We start from the raw sequence: 16,619 nt of genomic DNA, 5'->3' as shown, positions 1-16,619 counted from the left end.
TTAAGAATAGATAAGTTAAATTTGGAATAAATAATGTTAAGTTCCGTTTGCGATTCCTAATTTAACTTCTAAAGAATACAATAGGTTGTTTAGGAAAGGTTCGACACTTGTACAAAAAAATTTTGTACAATGGAACCGGTACGATCTTCCTAGGACCAACCAACATACACCTCAATGAGATGCTTGCTTAAGATGTCAAAGTATAAGTCTTCATGACCAAGATGACTTGTATATCTCAAATCGAAGGAAACTTACACTCGTGCTGTAGTAAGAACTTCACAGAAATATCTATATATTTGTAAAGAACCATATGAAGTCTTATAGTGAGTAACTCCAATGAACTAGTTATCATAATCAGCATCCACGTTTAACTCTTGGCATCCCAATGTCTCCCAGCTAGTGAGAAAATAGCTGCTTGGTCGAATCAAGGAGTATAATCTGTATTAGTCTTACAGAATTGATGGTGTCCGAATACATCAATTCGACGACTAGGGAAATTTTAATATATTTATAATTTCACTTGTAGAGATAATCACTAGTTGCGATCCAATCACAAATTCACTCATACTATGAATTATATTAGGGATATTCAGTAAATGAGTTTAAGACAATCAAACATATAATATACACTCAAATAGTGAATTTATACTTATCAAATAAATATAAAAAACATAAGGCAATTGCCTTAGGACACCCCTCAAATTCTAACAGGAAGATAATGTGGCAAAAGATCTTATTCATTTTTATGATTTGGATGAGGATAAGGATAAGCCAAATGATGTGGATAGAGATAAGGTTTCATCCAAATAAGGCTTCATCCATATAAGAGTTGATCTAGATAGGAATCTGATCCAACTCTATAAAAGGAGATGAAGGATTTATGTTCAAAGTATCCATTCTTTATATTACTACCATCTCTGCACTCAGAAAGTTACGCCATGAAGCTCTGTGACCATGGAAGCTCCAGGAGGAGTGCGCTGCATTCAGGGCTTCCAGATCGGTCGTCATCCTTTTTGTTTGGTTTATTTTACATATGTGCTAAGTCTTTATATTATTTGTGATTGTAAAACAAACTGTAAGCAGTTTCTTCACCTCTGAAAGGTTTTTATAAAGGAGAAAAACTAGTGGAAGGACGCCTCCTATGATTAGACCTTGAACATATTAATCCTAGGGGGTTGGGAACTAAGTAAATTGTCGGTGTTCTTTTGTATCTTTATTGTTATATTTCTGCTTCTACTAACCAATTATGATAGAACGAACGAAAGAACAAGCGATAAATTAGAAAATGTATATGAACAATGTATATAAGCAAAGTCTGGATGTACAATTGATTAGAAAATAAATTTATTAGATATGATTTTATTACTAAATTTGAACGATTTGTGAACTTTGGCATGCTGCATTATTATGGATGATCAGTGATTTTTTAACATACTCAATATTGTCAAGATGGAACATAACTGATAAATTAACATACCCACACTGCATGACAGAGTCTAATGCATTTTCACTGTCTTATAGTAGGAATGTATCTTTGTTTTATAATCATCACGAATTTTTATCAGTTGATCACCATTTCAGGTGAAATAAAAAAAATTCTAAAAAATGTTGTAGTCAGAAAATTTCCCCGAACAATCCATACTTCAGGTAAAAAAATCATTGAACAAATAGACAATTATGAATTTCTACCAGTATCTCAACTTGATTCTGATGAGATAAATAAATACATTGTTATGATGTGTAAATATGGTTAGAAGAAAAGGAGCATTTTTTGGGAGCTATCATATTAGAAATATCTACTCATTTGATATAATTTAGGTGTGATGCATGTTAAGAAAAATTGCTTCGATAATATCTTCAATACTATATGCCTGGAAGAACTAAAGATACTACAAAATCACACGAGGAATTAAAGAACTAGTCAACAAGCTAGAGTTGCATCAGAATGAAACAACTACTAAATTTGCAAAGGCTTGTTATACATTGGACAAAGATGATAAGCAAGCTTTATGTTGGTTGAAAGAAATCAAATTACTAGATGGGTGTGCGTTGAATATGGCTCGATGCGTGTATATGAATAAGTTAAAGATGTTTGGAATGAAGAGTTATAACTATCACGTGTTCATGCAAAAACTTATTCTAATAGCTTTTTATGATTTACTTCCTAATAATGTTTAACAAACACTTATGAGATTGAGTCTATTTTTTAGAAATTTGATAGCGATGTGTATTATGATAGTTGATATGCTTCAGCTAGAAATAGACATTTCTCTCATACTATGTAAGCAGGAGCACATATTTTTACCTAGTATTTTTGACTCAATGGACATCTACCAGTACATTTACCATATGAGTCATAAATAACTAGTCTTGTACAGTACAGATGGATGTATCTATTCGAATGATTTTTAAATAAATTAAATAATAATATTTATAACAAAGCAAGAGTAATATGTAATGCTTATCTAGTTAAAGAAGCATCTCCTTTCTGCTCCAATTATTTTACTGATAATGTGAAAACTAGACATTGCAAGTGTCCTAGAAATTATGATGACGCTCGATTGATAGATCCATCGATGCTTTCTATTTTTAAAGTTTCTGGTAATCCAATGGGTGCATATGTTTCTAAATGGTTAACTCAAAAATAATACCATGCTGTAAGAACATACATACTCTTAAACTGTGATGAAGTAAAATCTTACATAAAGTAAGTTAACTTCTCTAATCAAATATTTATCCTCCAGATAATTTGTTTGCTTGATATCCCAATTGTTTTAAAATTACCTTCTTTCCTAACTTATACGAACAACAACTATATCTATAAAATCCATCAATAGTTGCAAGTGATATAGCTGAAAAGTTAGAGGTCGAATTTACATTATGGTTTCAAATATATATAAGTTAGAGAATTTTTAAAATTTTTTAGTTTATGTGTATTAAGTCTGATCCTAATTTATATTATAATTAGTTTTATAGGTGAAAATCCGTAGAATAACAAATGTGCAAGATCATAAGATAATAAATCTTACATCAGGGCCCCTATGTAAAATACTGGTGTACTTTGGTTACTATGTTAATGGCCACAAATTCCACATGGTACAATAAGATTCATGGAGATTAACCTATAATTCTGGTGTTTATGCCAAAGAATCTATGGACAATAGTAACATTGAGTTTGATTACTATGATAGACTTGACGAAATCATAGAGATTGAATATCCTGCATTACCTATAAAATTTGTGTTGTTCAAATGTTCATGGTATAATCCAACCCCTAAAATAGGTACCATAATACATCCAAACTATAATTTAGTTAAGGTTAATACAAATAAAAGGTTCGATAAGTTTTAACCTTTCATTTTTATAGTATAAACTGGTTAAGTTTTCTATCTTGAATACCCTATAAGAAGATCTAGTGAATGGTTATCCATTTATCAAATTAAGCATCACTCGACCATAAAGATGTCGAACACCATCACTGCTCAAAATCATAATGCATTTCAAAATGATGAAGTGGAGAGACATTTAGTTGATTCACACCTCTAATCCATATCTCAATTACTTGTAGATGCTAATGTCACTTACGAGGAGATAGATGATGGAGAGATGTCCAATAATGAGAATCTTGTTGAACTAACAAAGTTTAGCGATGAGGACTTAGAAACTGTTAATATTGATTAATCAGATGTTAATGATAATTAAATATTAGCATTAATGTTTATCAAATAAGTTATGCTTCCATATTATTTTGTATTTATATTATCATGTTAGTAAACTTTATTAAGATGTATTGTAATATTATTTTGTAGATATTATTATGGAAAAAAGCAACAGGAAGTAACACTCCATGACTACAAGGTACATAGAGTTGTTGGGAACTCGTAAGTATTTTTTTATTATTAGTAATTCAAGTTCATATATGACTTTATTTATAATATAATTCTCATACCTTAATTTTTGTTTTTTTTGCAGTTTTACTCCTGATGGCCACTGAGTTATCACTTATAGCATCAGAAAATGCAAAGAATGAGTATGCGCTTCTGGTACTACGTGGAGGCATGTAGACCAAAAAATGAAGACGTTTTATTACAATGAAGTTGTAATAAGTAAATTTAATATATTTGGTATTCTATAATATATTTATCCTTTAATATACTAAATTTCTGACTTATAATTGTAGAAAGATATAATAGGAGGAAGGTCATAAGGAATAATTTAAAAATACTTAGAATAATTATTGTGCAAAACTCCACAGAGAACTTCTTTATTATATGAGAAAAAAGGGCACCAGGTCGGCGTATGTTTTAGTCGAGATATAAGGTGCATGGTAGACAAATGTTGAAAATGCTCGATCAAATAGAAATACAAAGCCAAGTGGCCCGAGTATCGGAATCGCTCAACATACATCATGATCCAAGTCTATTGTTGAGCATGTCATAGATCTGGTGATTTTAATTTAAAGTTATATAAGTAAATTTTGTATTTATTACCAAACTTATATAACTTTGTCCCAAATTATTTGTGTAAGCAGGAATGTAAACTAATTCACCAACCCACTTTTATGGAGGTCTTTCTCAAGACCCATAAGAAGAAGGATGACGCATTTGTCGATCCTCAATCCCAGGCCATACACATAAGATTATTAACTTTATTATATTTAATTATTTCTATCTTAATTAATTTTAGCAATTGTGATCAAATTAGATATTAATCATATTATATTTTTCCACACAGGAGGAAATGACAAATAGAGTGACTTAGACATCCTAATCACTAGCAGGGGGAAGTCATAGTCTTTATCCACCGAGGTGCTAAATGAAATATATTATGATGTTAACAGTGGATGGACAAAAAACTCCACCCTCTATGACCTTGGCTCTCAGGCCAAAGTTGTATTTGATCATTTGAGAACTCCTAGGGGTCGTGTTAGTTCCTCTTTTTCTACTGAGGTGTAGTCTCTGTTACGTCACCGCAAGTGCACGATTTCATCGTCAGTAATAAAAAGATATCGATCCCACACGGACTGATTATAAGCACTAGAGATGTCTCACGAAGAATTAGCTAAACAATCGACTAAATAAGAATTAATTTAGGTAAAGAAACTAGAAATAGAAATAAGAAAGTAAATGAGGTACTTAGTTTTTGTAAATATTCTAGGAGTTAAGTTTATTGTGATATTCATCAATGAAAAATGGTTCACCAATTAATATGCATTTGTAGGAAGTTGCTACTTTTCTCCTGTAGAAGATAATCAACAAGGGATCTAGATCTATACCACTAGTAATCAAATAGATATAATTCCCATGAAGTCCGTTAGCGGGACTGCCTATCACTAGCGTCCCTCGGTCATACAACACAGAAACACATCTCTACTCAATACGCATAATGGTGTAGGTAATAATTGCATTCAACCATCCCACTTCCTTGTAGAAACTTACTTCACCTTTCAAGGTGACACCCTAGACATCCGTTAGCGGGACTATCTATCACTAGCGTCCCTCGGTCATACAATCTAAAGTATCCCTCTATGAGATCCACAAGCATCACAAATATTCAATCAAACATGGTAATTAAGTCCACACACATGAATTCATCAAGATCAAATAGATACAAAACATGCTAACATCATCTAGATAAGAAATTGGCATATCTATGAGTTCTTACATCAAATCACACCACAATTACTCTCTTAATCCTAGAACAATAGATCTACTCCATAGCACAAAGATAAATATCCGAAGATATAAGGATTACAAGCATTCCAATCCTAACTTGAGAAAGAGAAGAGAAATGCTTATCTAGTTGCGATGAGTGATCTTCAAAACCAATCCTTAGCTTCCGGAGTTGATATGGAGATGGAGATGGCCTCGGATCATCGAACCAAGAGCGGAGATGATGGAGAATAGCACCAAGATGGATCTCCCCAAAGGGAGAGCCTTCCGCCCTTAGAAAGGGGAAGAAATCCCCTTTTATAGAGCTAGGCACAAGCACCACACGGCCCGTGACACGGTCATGTGGCCTTCACATAGCCTCGTGCATCTTCCTCTCGGCCAGGGTGACACGGCCGTGTGGATTCCACACTGCTGTATTCTTCTTTAGCTCTGGACAGCCTACACGGTCGTGTGTCTTACACTGCTTGGCCATTCTTGGCCTCTAGAAATCCTGCACGGCCAAACCCTGCTTGCTCTCTAGAAGTGTTGAATGGTCGTGTAGATCCATATGACCATACTCTGGATATGCTGCTAAGGTGACACGGTCGTGTGGATCCACACGGCCATATCATGCTCCCCCTCTGATGAAGCCACACGGGTTGTGTGCACCACACGGCCAAGGTCACTTTTCTCCTTGCTTCTTTGACATGGCCATGTAGGTAACATGGTCAGTGATATTTTCCTTCAATTGTTGTCCGGATTGACCACAAATACTGTTTCCTCTCCAAATTCATCTCCTATCAACAGAAAATATACAAAGAGTAGATCTTCGAACAAATAAGAGTAATTATGCTGAAAGTAAGACAAAGAGTATGAAAGTGCATAGACAAAGTATGCGTAAAATATATGAATGTGCATCAAAACATGCTTAATAAGTGTATATAATCTACGCACATCAGTCTTTAATACATGAAAATCTAGAATTATGCACTCAACTAGCCTTAATAGATTAGAGGATGGCCAATATGGATCAATGGAGGGCCACTGAGGAGCGGAGGAGAGCCGAGGATGATCGAAGGAGAGTCAAAGAGGATCAGAGGAGGGGCACTAATCATGAAGCCCTCATGGCCCATATGTGAGTGGTCATTAACTAATTTCACCCCGACACCATATGATTTTAAGTCACAAAAGACTCAAGACCTATCAGACAGTGTTGATTAGTTTTTTCTGAGATTTGTTCAACTATCAATTAGTTTTTTTATTTATCATATATAAATCATGCAAAATATATTTATTCTATTTTGATATTCTAATCTGCACATTTCTAGATATTGTATTACTATATGTTTTAGAAGTCCCTATAGACATATTGATCATCATCATCATCATCACATGCTCATTTCTATCCAAGTATCAAAATTGGTTATACATATATGCACAATTTTTAATTATATATAAATCTGATCATAATATATCATATTTTACTTTCTGCAGATTTTTCTATTATATGTGGATGTATTATTTTGAATATTTTCTATCATGGTATATATTTAGATATTTGATTCTGTATTATTTGGATTTAGATATGAATATTTGGATAATTTAGTTTGTTTCTATTATTGTGATTTTTTTAGATTTTGTTTATTTTAGATGATTGTGATTGTTTCTATTATAGATATTTAGATATTTTTTATTAGTTTGCTTCCATAATTTAGTACTCTTGTTTGTATGGATGTTAGTTTATTTGTGTTTGTATAGATTGTATGAAATGTATGTATGGATTGTTAGGATGTATGAAATGTGTTTGTATGTGTGGATTATATGGATGTGATTGTTAGGATGTATGTGATTATTTGTATGTATAAAATGACATCGTATGTGATGGTTTCTTGTATATATAGAAATTATAAATAGGGATGATCCTAATATAAATTATTCCATGTTATTTTTTTATTACTGATGGAATACTAATGAAATCAGTATTCTATTAGTAAATATCGATAATATTTATCGACAGAAATAGATTTTCCATTAGAAACTATCGTTATTATTTATCGATAGAAATAATGTTTTCATCGATATTCCCTAAAAGAATTCAGCGATGAAATCATTATTTTTGTTAGGGTTTACCGACGGAAATAATGTTTCTATCGGTATTCACTAAAAGAATTCACCGACGGAAATAATGTTTCTGTATGGTTTACAGACGGAAACATTGTTTCCGTCGGGGTGTTTTCGTTAGGGTTTACTAATGAAAACATTGTTTTTGTCGTGGTTTACCGACGAAAACATTGTTTCCGCCAGTGAATTCTTTTAGTGAATACTGACAGAATAGTATTTTCATCGGTAAAATTACTATGAAAATTTAATTTTCGTTGGAAAATATTACTACAGAAATTTAATTCGTTAGTATACAATGACGGAATTTAAATTCCATCGGTAAAAATGTTTCTGTTGAACTATCTTGTGACAAATGATTTTTTGTCGTAATTCCATTACTAAACGACTACACTGACGGAATTTTGACAGAAAATTCCATCGGTAATCACGGTTTTTTTTTATAGTGGTTGTTTGAATGTAACTTGTTGGTGCAATCGACCTCTAGAGTTTTGATATTTGTTTAAAAATATGTTTAATGTAGTTTAGTCAGGTAAAGATTGAACGGATGACTAACAAGAGCGAGTAGTCTACCGAGTGACTGACAAGTCAAGCAGGTCAAGGTGACCAAATGACTAGCAAGGGTAAATAGTCCACCGAGTAACTAAAAAGTTTAAGCAGGTTAAGGGTGACTAGATGTTTGGCAAGTGAAAAATCTTAGGAGAAAAGTAACCCTAGGTAATGAGAAGTCTTGGAGAAATGAACTCTAAACAAGGAGAAAATTCTATGGGGAGATAACCTTATATATTGAGAAGTTTTGGAGGAATGAACTCTAAGAAAGGAAAAAAAATCCTAGGGGGAGGTAATCCTAGATAATGAAAAGTCTTGGAATTTAGTCTATAAATAGACTAAATGTTCCTTGTAAGTTTGGTATTCAACTTGGTAAAATATACAAGAATAGTTTGAATGACTCATTAAACACTTACAAGTTAAGTTTACTAATGTTAATGAATAAAGATTGTGACCCCCTGAGCATGACGTAATGGTAAGGCACCCAAGAGTTCGAATCTCAGGGTTGGCAAGGAATGTGTCAACTAAGTTCAAACTATTGGGATTTGGCACCATAGTTTGCATAATCATGATCCTATGCGATCGATTTAGGATCAGGGTTAGATCGGTTGGGATCAGATCATAAAATCGTATAATCCTACCTAAAACCCTAGAAATTTTATAGTACATGATTAATAATTAGAAAAGATATTTAAATAAGTCATTTGTACTTAAATAAATTAATAATTTTGCATATACATGCAATCGTCGACACTTGACACTAATATTATTACCTGTATAAATTTAAATTAACTAATAATTTAACTACTATTATAACACAGTCGCACTCAATAATATTTATATTTTCATATTACAAAATGAAAGAGTATAAAATTTTACTATCACAATAACAATGATCACATTCAAACTCAAGAATATTCTCTTAGTTCACAAGATGACACAGTTTAAAAGCCAACAAAGCAGCTAACGCAACAGAAGCTATTGAATCCATTAATTCGAACACAAACGCTAGAAATAATCTTCTAAAGATCTATTTATTTTGTAGAATACCAGACAATAGATATTAAAAAACTCATCATTTTGGGAAAAAGAAACGGTAAAATATTATTGATAAAAAAACTAACTCAGAAACAAACAAATGTTTAAATAGTCTCAAAACTCTAATCTAATTTTACAAAAGACAAAAATAAGCTAAATTATAAAATAGTTCGGAAAGATAATTTAGAAAAAAAAAGATTAAAAATCTTCTTAGCCTTTGAAAAAACTTTAACGATATTTTTTTATCTAAAATTGTGCGGTTACCATTAAACCTGGTAATCAAGTGTAGATCTCTAAACGAGGTTTGATTTGATATATTATAGGTCCCATGGCTAAACCTAAGTAAAAAGTTATAACCTCTTAAAACTTTCATATTAGCAGCCCCTAACAAAAAAATGCGTAGAATCGTTTGTAATGTAGGATCGTACTGATCCTAAGAATCCTATTCGGATTCTACCAATCTCTTTAATCATGCTCCTATTCCACCGCAAAAAATGATCCTACACAATCTCGAAGTGATTTGGTGCTTCCGGATAATAGGATCGTGCGATCCTACAATCCATATCGTGATTTTACAAACTATATTGATTGGGGCAGCTGAGCTTCTGGGTCGTCAGGCCGCTTGCACTTTTGGATTTACCCGATGGATGGACTAGGGAGAAGGCCGACCACCTACAGGATTAGTCGGGATGTTAGGCGTGGATATCTGGATTACAAAAAAAAAAAGATTGTGAACTCATTGGTTATTTTTTATAGTTGACATTAGGTGTCCACTTTACACTAAGTAATCCTAGGGGTGTCTGACATAGTCTCATGAAAATTTTTAACCTACCATCAGGATAAATTGAGAAGTGCTTGTAGTAAATAATCAATCAGTTAAGCATTCTTAGGTCAACGACCCATTGAAGAAAATTCATACATTAATTCTTCAAAACTGGGATTCGATTCTTAGATGTCTGAGAAATTAAAAAAATATCTATCATTAGGCATGTGAACTCATTGTTTATGAATAATATTCATAAATAAAATTTATAAATTAATTTTATCAATAAACTTCTTATTAACTTTGTAAATAGAACTAGAAGCTTTTAAAAGAACAAGTTTGTAATATTGAGTTCACTAACCAAGATTAAAAAATTAAAATCTAATTTTTGAATCATAGATCAACATTTTATTTTGTATCTCAAAAATAAATCTAATTTGTTTCTCCTTAATTCGTTAACACGTAAATGGAACGAAGAGGATAATTAATAAATAAATAAATTTTGAAAAAACATGTTGAAAATCCTTCTCAAGAATTTGTTTGTGAGGCCGAGGTGAATGATTCTTAGATGATATTTTGATGGAGTATCCAAGTAAACTCACATATAAAAATAGAAATGATAAGGTAATAGGAGGGAAATTTGAAATATAAGAATGTAATTGAATAAAAAAAACAAAATATTGATTTAATTTTCATCAGAGACGAAAATTTAAGATGTATTTTTGATAAATTAAACGGCTAAAAGTTTGGTCTTGATAAATTTTCTGCAATAATTTTAGTTAAAATAAAAGGTAAAATATTTTTATTTATTAAAATTACTATCCATTGAGTACTATTATATTAAATTATTATTATTATTAGTTAAGATAGTTGTAATTTGAATTCCATTTAATATTGTAACATTAGTTTTGAACAAAAATGCATTTTTAGAATGAAAAAATAAATAAATGAGACGTTTGGATAATTTTTTTAAAACGGTAGTATTCTTTTAATGGAAATAATAATAAGGGGATTTCGAATTTTTTTCCTATTTAATATTTTTAAAAAAAAATGATATTTACTTTAATATATTTAAAAAATTTCAACGATTAACAAACACCACCGTCGCTTTGGCCGAGTGGTTAAGGCGTGTGCCTGCTAAGTACATGGGGTTTCCCCGCGAGAGTTCGAATCTCTCAGGCGACGAAAGGTTTTTTTATAATATTTTCTTCCACACAATTTCACAGATGTTGATTGCATGGGCTTTCGGATCATTTGGGCTTGTAACAGTTTGTGAATTAAATGTCCCTCAATTTTTGGAGGCCCAAAAGCATCTGTTCAAAACTGGAATATTCTATAATATATGACTTACTATCCTTTCTTATACAAAAATTTTGATACATGTTCGCGGGACTGATAGGCTGCTACGACAATTTTCCGATTTATCTTAATAAAATTAAAAAATATTATATTTTCTGATGGTGTTCACTAAAAAAATAAAAACAAAAACAAGCCTGCATTTCCTATATTTTTCCTAAACCAACAAGGAACTCAACTCATGACCCTTTTTTTTTTTTTTGTTGAAAGAAAACTTTAGCATAATAGTAAAATTATTCCACCTTGTAATCACAGATTCAAATCCCAAAAATAACCTCTTATAATTTTAAATAAACATACAATAAACCAGATACCCTACACCCTACACTGACTTACGTGGGTACAACAATTTTTTACATCTTTCCTTAGGATGTCTGAAAATGATTTTGAGAAACAATTTAAAACTTTATTTGCCAAACAAAAAAAATAAATAAATAAACTCAAATCAAATCCTATCTTATTTTTCCTCTGACTCGTTTCCCCAAAGAAAACAAAAAAAAAACGAACTTAATAGCAAAAATCGCCTTGGCCAAGTGACTAAGACTGGCAAAACGAATATCGGAAGTATATTCGATTAACAATTCAGAATGCTTGTTCAATGACTAGCACATATTGTAGTCTAATATTTATGAACTCTATCGAGCACTTACGAAAATAAATACTGCATTCATAAGAATTATTTCATAAAAAGTCATGTTCTACCAAGCTTCTGGCGACCAGTTACCCAAAATCCTTCGAGTTGGTGGTAGCTTTTCTGCCTAGTTGTAGTTTCATGCCATCCTAATAGTCACTGGCATGAGCAACATAAAGAGCACGAACACGATACGAGGTGGAGAAATTTACACAGAAAAAGGTTCGATCCATTGCCTTATCATACTTATTGTTCAAATCGTGGAAACAAACGAGCTTTATAGTTTTCCTGAACCGAACAGCAGCACTTAACCTGAGAGGGGAAATTGTTCGCCAATTGACATTGTCAGGCAGCAACCAAAACTGCTGCCTCTTCAAAAGACTTGTGTTCTTGGACCTCATCCTGATCTGCCCCTCTTCGAGATCACACAGTAGGCTGCAAGAGAAGAGAAATGTTACCCAATTCTGTAATACATCTTAGAAAGATGTTGCGATTTGAACGATGACCGAACAAAGGGGAAAAGCGAATTGCACAGAAAAATACCAGATGCTTCATCAGAGTATAGTGTGACACGAGTGTCTCTTTTGGTCTCTTTAGTTTTTGTTAATGACGAAAAGTTGAAAATTATGAGACCGATAAGTGATCCTGATGTAAGAAAACAGAAACTAGGATCCAACTAAGCAAACAAAATTTTGAGATACCTTTACGATCAATGTGTGAATTTATTTAAGTGATTTGTAGGAACAATTCAGAACTTTAAAGCACATTATAGCTATAACACATCTGAATTCTATGCAGACTGGTAAGCAAAAACAGCATTTAGAAGTACCACCACCAGAAAGAATAATAAACACATGCTCGAATTAACTACAAAAACAACATATGACCCTAATAATGTATTGCATGACAATGGTCTCGTATGCAGGTGAATCGATATATGATCAGTTAAGTGGACAGAAGACAAAACAATGACGTTGTGAGGAATAAAGTCATCAAACAGCTACCATATCAAAATAAGAACTTAGCCAAAAAAAGATAAATAAATGATAGACCAAGTGCCTAAGATAAAACTTCATTTCCATATGATAATGCATATGCCACAAAACAGTATGCATATTAATATTTCCATGGTCCTATTACATGGAAGAAGCTGAGTTTCTTTTCTCACTAAAATTCTCAAACAAGTGGCCAATTGACCGTTCGCAGCACTCCCTTCATAATACCTCCACCAAACACATACGTAAAATTTGGAAGAGATTAGTATCTACATCAACGCAATGATTGCTCATTGTGCCAGAATGTAAGTGACAGCAAATTTTGAAGCATATGCACAATTGTAAAAGAATAGAAGATATAACAAATGGTAATTTAATTATATTTTAATTTAAGAATTGGCATGACTTACACAATTAATTATCATATTTGAAAACTGTAAGAAGCATGATACACACTGCTACAAATGAAAAATAGTCACAAGAATATTAAACAAAGTTTAAAAGATTAAGATTAAGCAACAATTCAAATAATAAATTATATAATTCCTCATAACATTTGTTAAATTCTCGAACCTTGTCTAGCAGCATATTTATTTCAGGCATGAGGCGCCTAAACGCGCATAAGTGCTATGGGGCTTGAGGCACAATGCACAAGGTGAGGCGCACAACTTATCAAAGTAAGGCGCTCCGAATATAAATTTTTACAATTCAAACATATATAGGGAATTTCTACTAAAATATTTCATTAACAAAACTATAGTGGATAAAACATTAAAAAATAATATAAATATAAAATTCACTAGTAAATAAATATATTATACACATAATTCAAATTAAAAAAAAAAACTCCAAATATCTAAATCATCATCAAAATCTTCATCATCTTTCTCAATCATATCATTATCATCATCACCAGATGTTTTAGATTTGTATAGTTGAATCTTCATCGATTTCGTAAGACCAAGCGCCTTAAGCGTGCCTGGTGCCTCTAACAAGGCACATGCTTAAGGCGACGAGGCACAAGAGGCTCGCCGGGTTGCGCCTTGCGCCTAAGCGCAGCGAGACAAGCACTTTTAATAACTATGGTCTAGCAGTAAGCATGCCTAGATGTATAACATTTGTTGAAAATCGCATCATAACATTCTTTGCAAACTTGTGGGACTAAAATAGTGGATAGATACAAATCCATCCTTAGATGAATACTACCTATTATCCATGAATAAAGTATTTTTTTTAAAAAAAGTAATTGCCTGTATTCACACTATGCTTGGCCCAACCAATCAATAATGATCAGTATGTTTTTATCTGGCCACCAATTTAATTATGATCTGCGCAATGCAAATCAATTTCATCAACTTTAAATGCTCCAGATTATAGGTCAATCTAGTGTTCTTGATACTACTAGATCTACTAAAGAATAATCAAATATCATTCGTTTTGTTCATAACTTCTATGGTTTGATTAGGGCATGATCCACTGAGAAGTGTAGATAATCATACTATTGGATTTCACAGCGACTCCTAGCTGTTGCAAAATGATTTACACTGAAAAAGAATTTCATCAAAGTCTATTACCATACGGTAGCCTTTTCCACAAGCTAATAACATTAACAGATTTGAAGCTGCTGGCCTTGCTTGGAGCCAAAAGCAATAACAAAGAAGAATGGGCATATTATAGTTACCTTTTTATGAGTACTAAAAGCTTGGGATATGTAAACAAATTTATCAGAATAGAGCTTTGGAAATGCCTTTATTATGAGTACTAAAACTTTGGACATGCAAACAATTAATCAGAACATAGATTGCAGTGGAGTGCTTATTCAGGAAAAAATGACTTTATCATGAGACCCTCAGAAACAATGCAAACCTATTTAACATTATCACATATTTCAAGCAAGAGCAATCAAATTCAAACCTTAAACACACACAAAAAAGCAGAGTAAGTCCCGATCCACACCTCTATCGCATTGGATCGATTCAGTTAGTCTTGGGATCTGGCATAGGGAACAGCCCCGCTCCAGCCGCCCCTCTCGGGGGTGCGAACCCGAGGAGCTTCTGCAGATTGGTCCGGATGCTGATGGAGCAGAGGAAGTACATGAAGACCATGGAGCAATCAGTAGGATCGGTTCCGGACAGACCACGATGACTCATCTTGAGGACCAGAGGGACGGGCCTGAACGGGAGTTTGGCTACCACGCGACCCTCGAAGAGGGAGTTGAGAAGACCGAACGCGATGAAAAGGACGGCAGCGACCACCGCGCCAGACTTGAACTTGGACAGCGAGAGGTCGCGGGTAGCGTCCTTGAGGCTGGTCTCCACACGGTCCATCTTCTTAGCTCGGGACGAGGACGAGGACGCAGAGGGCGCGGAGGAGGACGCCGGCTTCTTAGAGGAAGAAGAGGAAGAGGAGGACTTCATGGAGTCGAGCTTCTTCGAGGCCTTGTCGATCGAGGAGCGGAGAGCCTTGTAGTTGGAGGTGCGATAGATAAGGACCCAGGAGATTAGCTCGCAGATGAAGGCTGTGGCGATGGAGATGCCCACCACCGCGAGGCTGTCGCCGTATCTGAAGGCCGGAAAGAACGACATGATCCGGAGCCACCCACCGCCACCGCCACGAAAAGGGTTGCGGCGGGGGAAGAGAGGTGGAGATCTGAACCGCCGTAGGCCGCAAGCAAAGAAGAAGGAGTCACTTGAGTTCGATTTACCTAAATACCCTCGCCCGTTTTATATATACCGAACAAAATATATAAAACTAGACATGAGTATTTAAAGCATCCGCAATTATTCATCGTCAATCAAATATACGAGTCTATGATGATGGAAATCAGACATCTTTTCCAGATTTTCGTATCCTCATATCGATGGGACGGATTTAACATCCCATAATAAGGGTAGGGATGACAATGGATCGGGTTCGGGTCAGATTCTATATCTTCTGTATCCATACCCATCGGGTATAGGATATCCAATGGGTATACTCATACTCATTAAAGGACCGGATATATTCTATACGTGTAATTTTTCTTCTTTCTATCGAGCTATTATCATTCAACAAAAACATATTAAAATTAACATCTTATTAAAAAATATATATATAATTAAAAAAATAGATTAAACATCTATATAGGCCTACTAATATCAACAAAAAATAGTAAGTTGATTTTAGAAAAAGAAAATTTTCTTTAATATATGTATATATATTATTTAATCGGGTATTCGGGTCGGGTATCGGGTATTGATAGTCCCTCCATACCCTCCTCCATTCGGGTCGGATGTCGGATCCTCCATCGGGTTCGGGTGGAATTGTCATCCCTAAATAGGTGCAAGATGCTTGGATGAATCTAATGATTAACACATCAAATATTATCATTATGAGGTCTGATATTCGAATCTCGGTAAAATTGAGATAAATGTTTTTTTTATGTGTTAGTCACTATTCCAAAGGTTAGTAGTCGTCCGTGATTTATCTCTTCCGTGTTAGTCCTGGGACGAGTTGACGGGAACGTTGGGGGGCGAACG

At 33.6% G+C, this 16,619-nt stretch overlaps 1 protein-coding gene and 1 non-coding gene across 2 annotated transcripts; one reads left to right on the top strand and one right to left on the bottom strand.

Annotated features, from left to right (window-relative positions):
- The first annotated feature begins 11,222 nt into the window (after window positions 1–11,222).
- On the top strand, window positions 11,223–11,304 carry TRNAS-GCU. The gene has a single exon. It is a non-coding gene; the product is annotated as a tRNA-Ser (tRNA).
- An 817-nt stretch (window positions 11,305–12,121) lies between these two features.
- Window positions 12,122–15,780, bottom strand: LOC122045804 (calcium load-activated calcium channel-like). The gene is made up of 2 exons (XM_042606172.1): window positions 15,058–15,780; window positions 12,122–12,541 (listed from the first exon to the last, which is right to left on the bottom strand). Exon 1 carries the CDS (start codon window positions 15,684–15,686, stop codon window positions 15,078–15,080), a length of 609 nt encoding a protein of 202 aa, XP_042462106.1. The 5' UTR covers window positions 15,687–15,780; the 3' UTR covers window positions 12,122–12,541; window positions 15,058–15,077.
- Window positions 15,781–16,619: the final 839 nt, after the last annotated feature.

Source organism: Zingiber officinale, chromosome 2B, assembly GCF_018446385.1.
Source record: "Zingiber officinale cultivar Zhangliang chromosome 2B, Zo_v1.1, whole genome shotgun sequence".
Classification (NCBI taxonomy): domain Eukaryota; kingdom Viridiplantae; phylum Streptophyta; class Magnoliopsida; order Zingiberales; family Zingiberaceae; genus Zingiber; species Zingiber officinale.
Note: the sequence above shows the minus strand (reverse complement) of the source record. Positions and strands in the feature narration are given on the sequence as shown.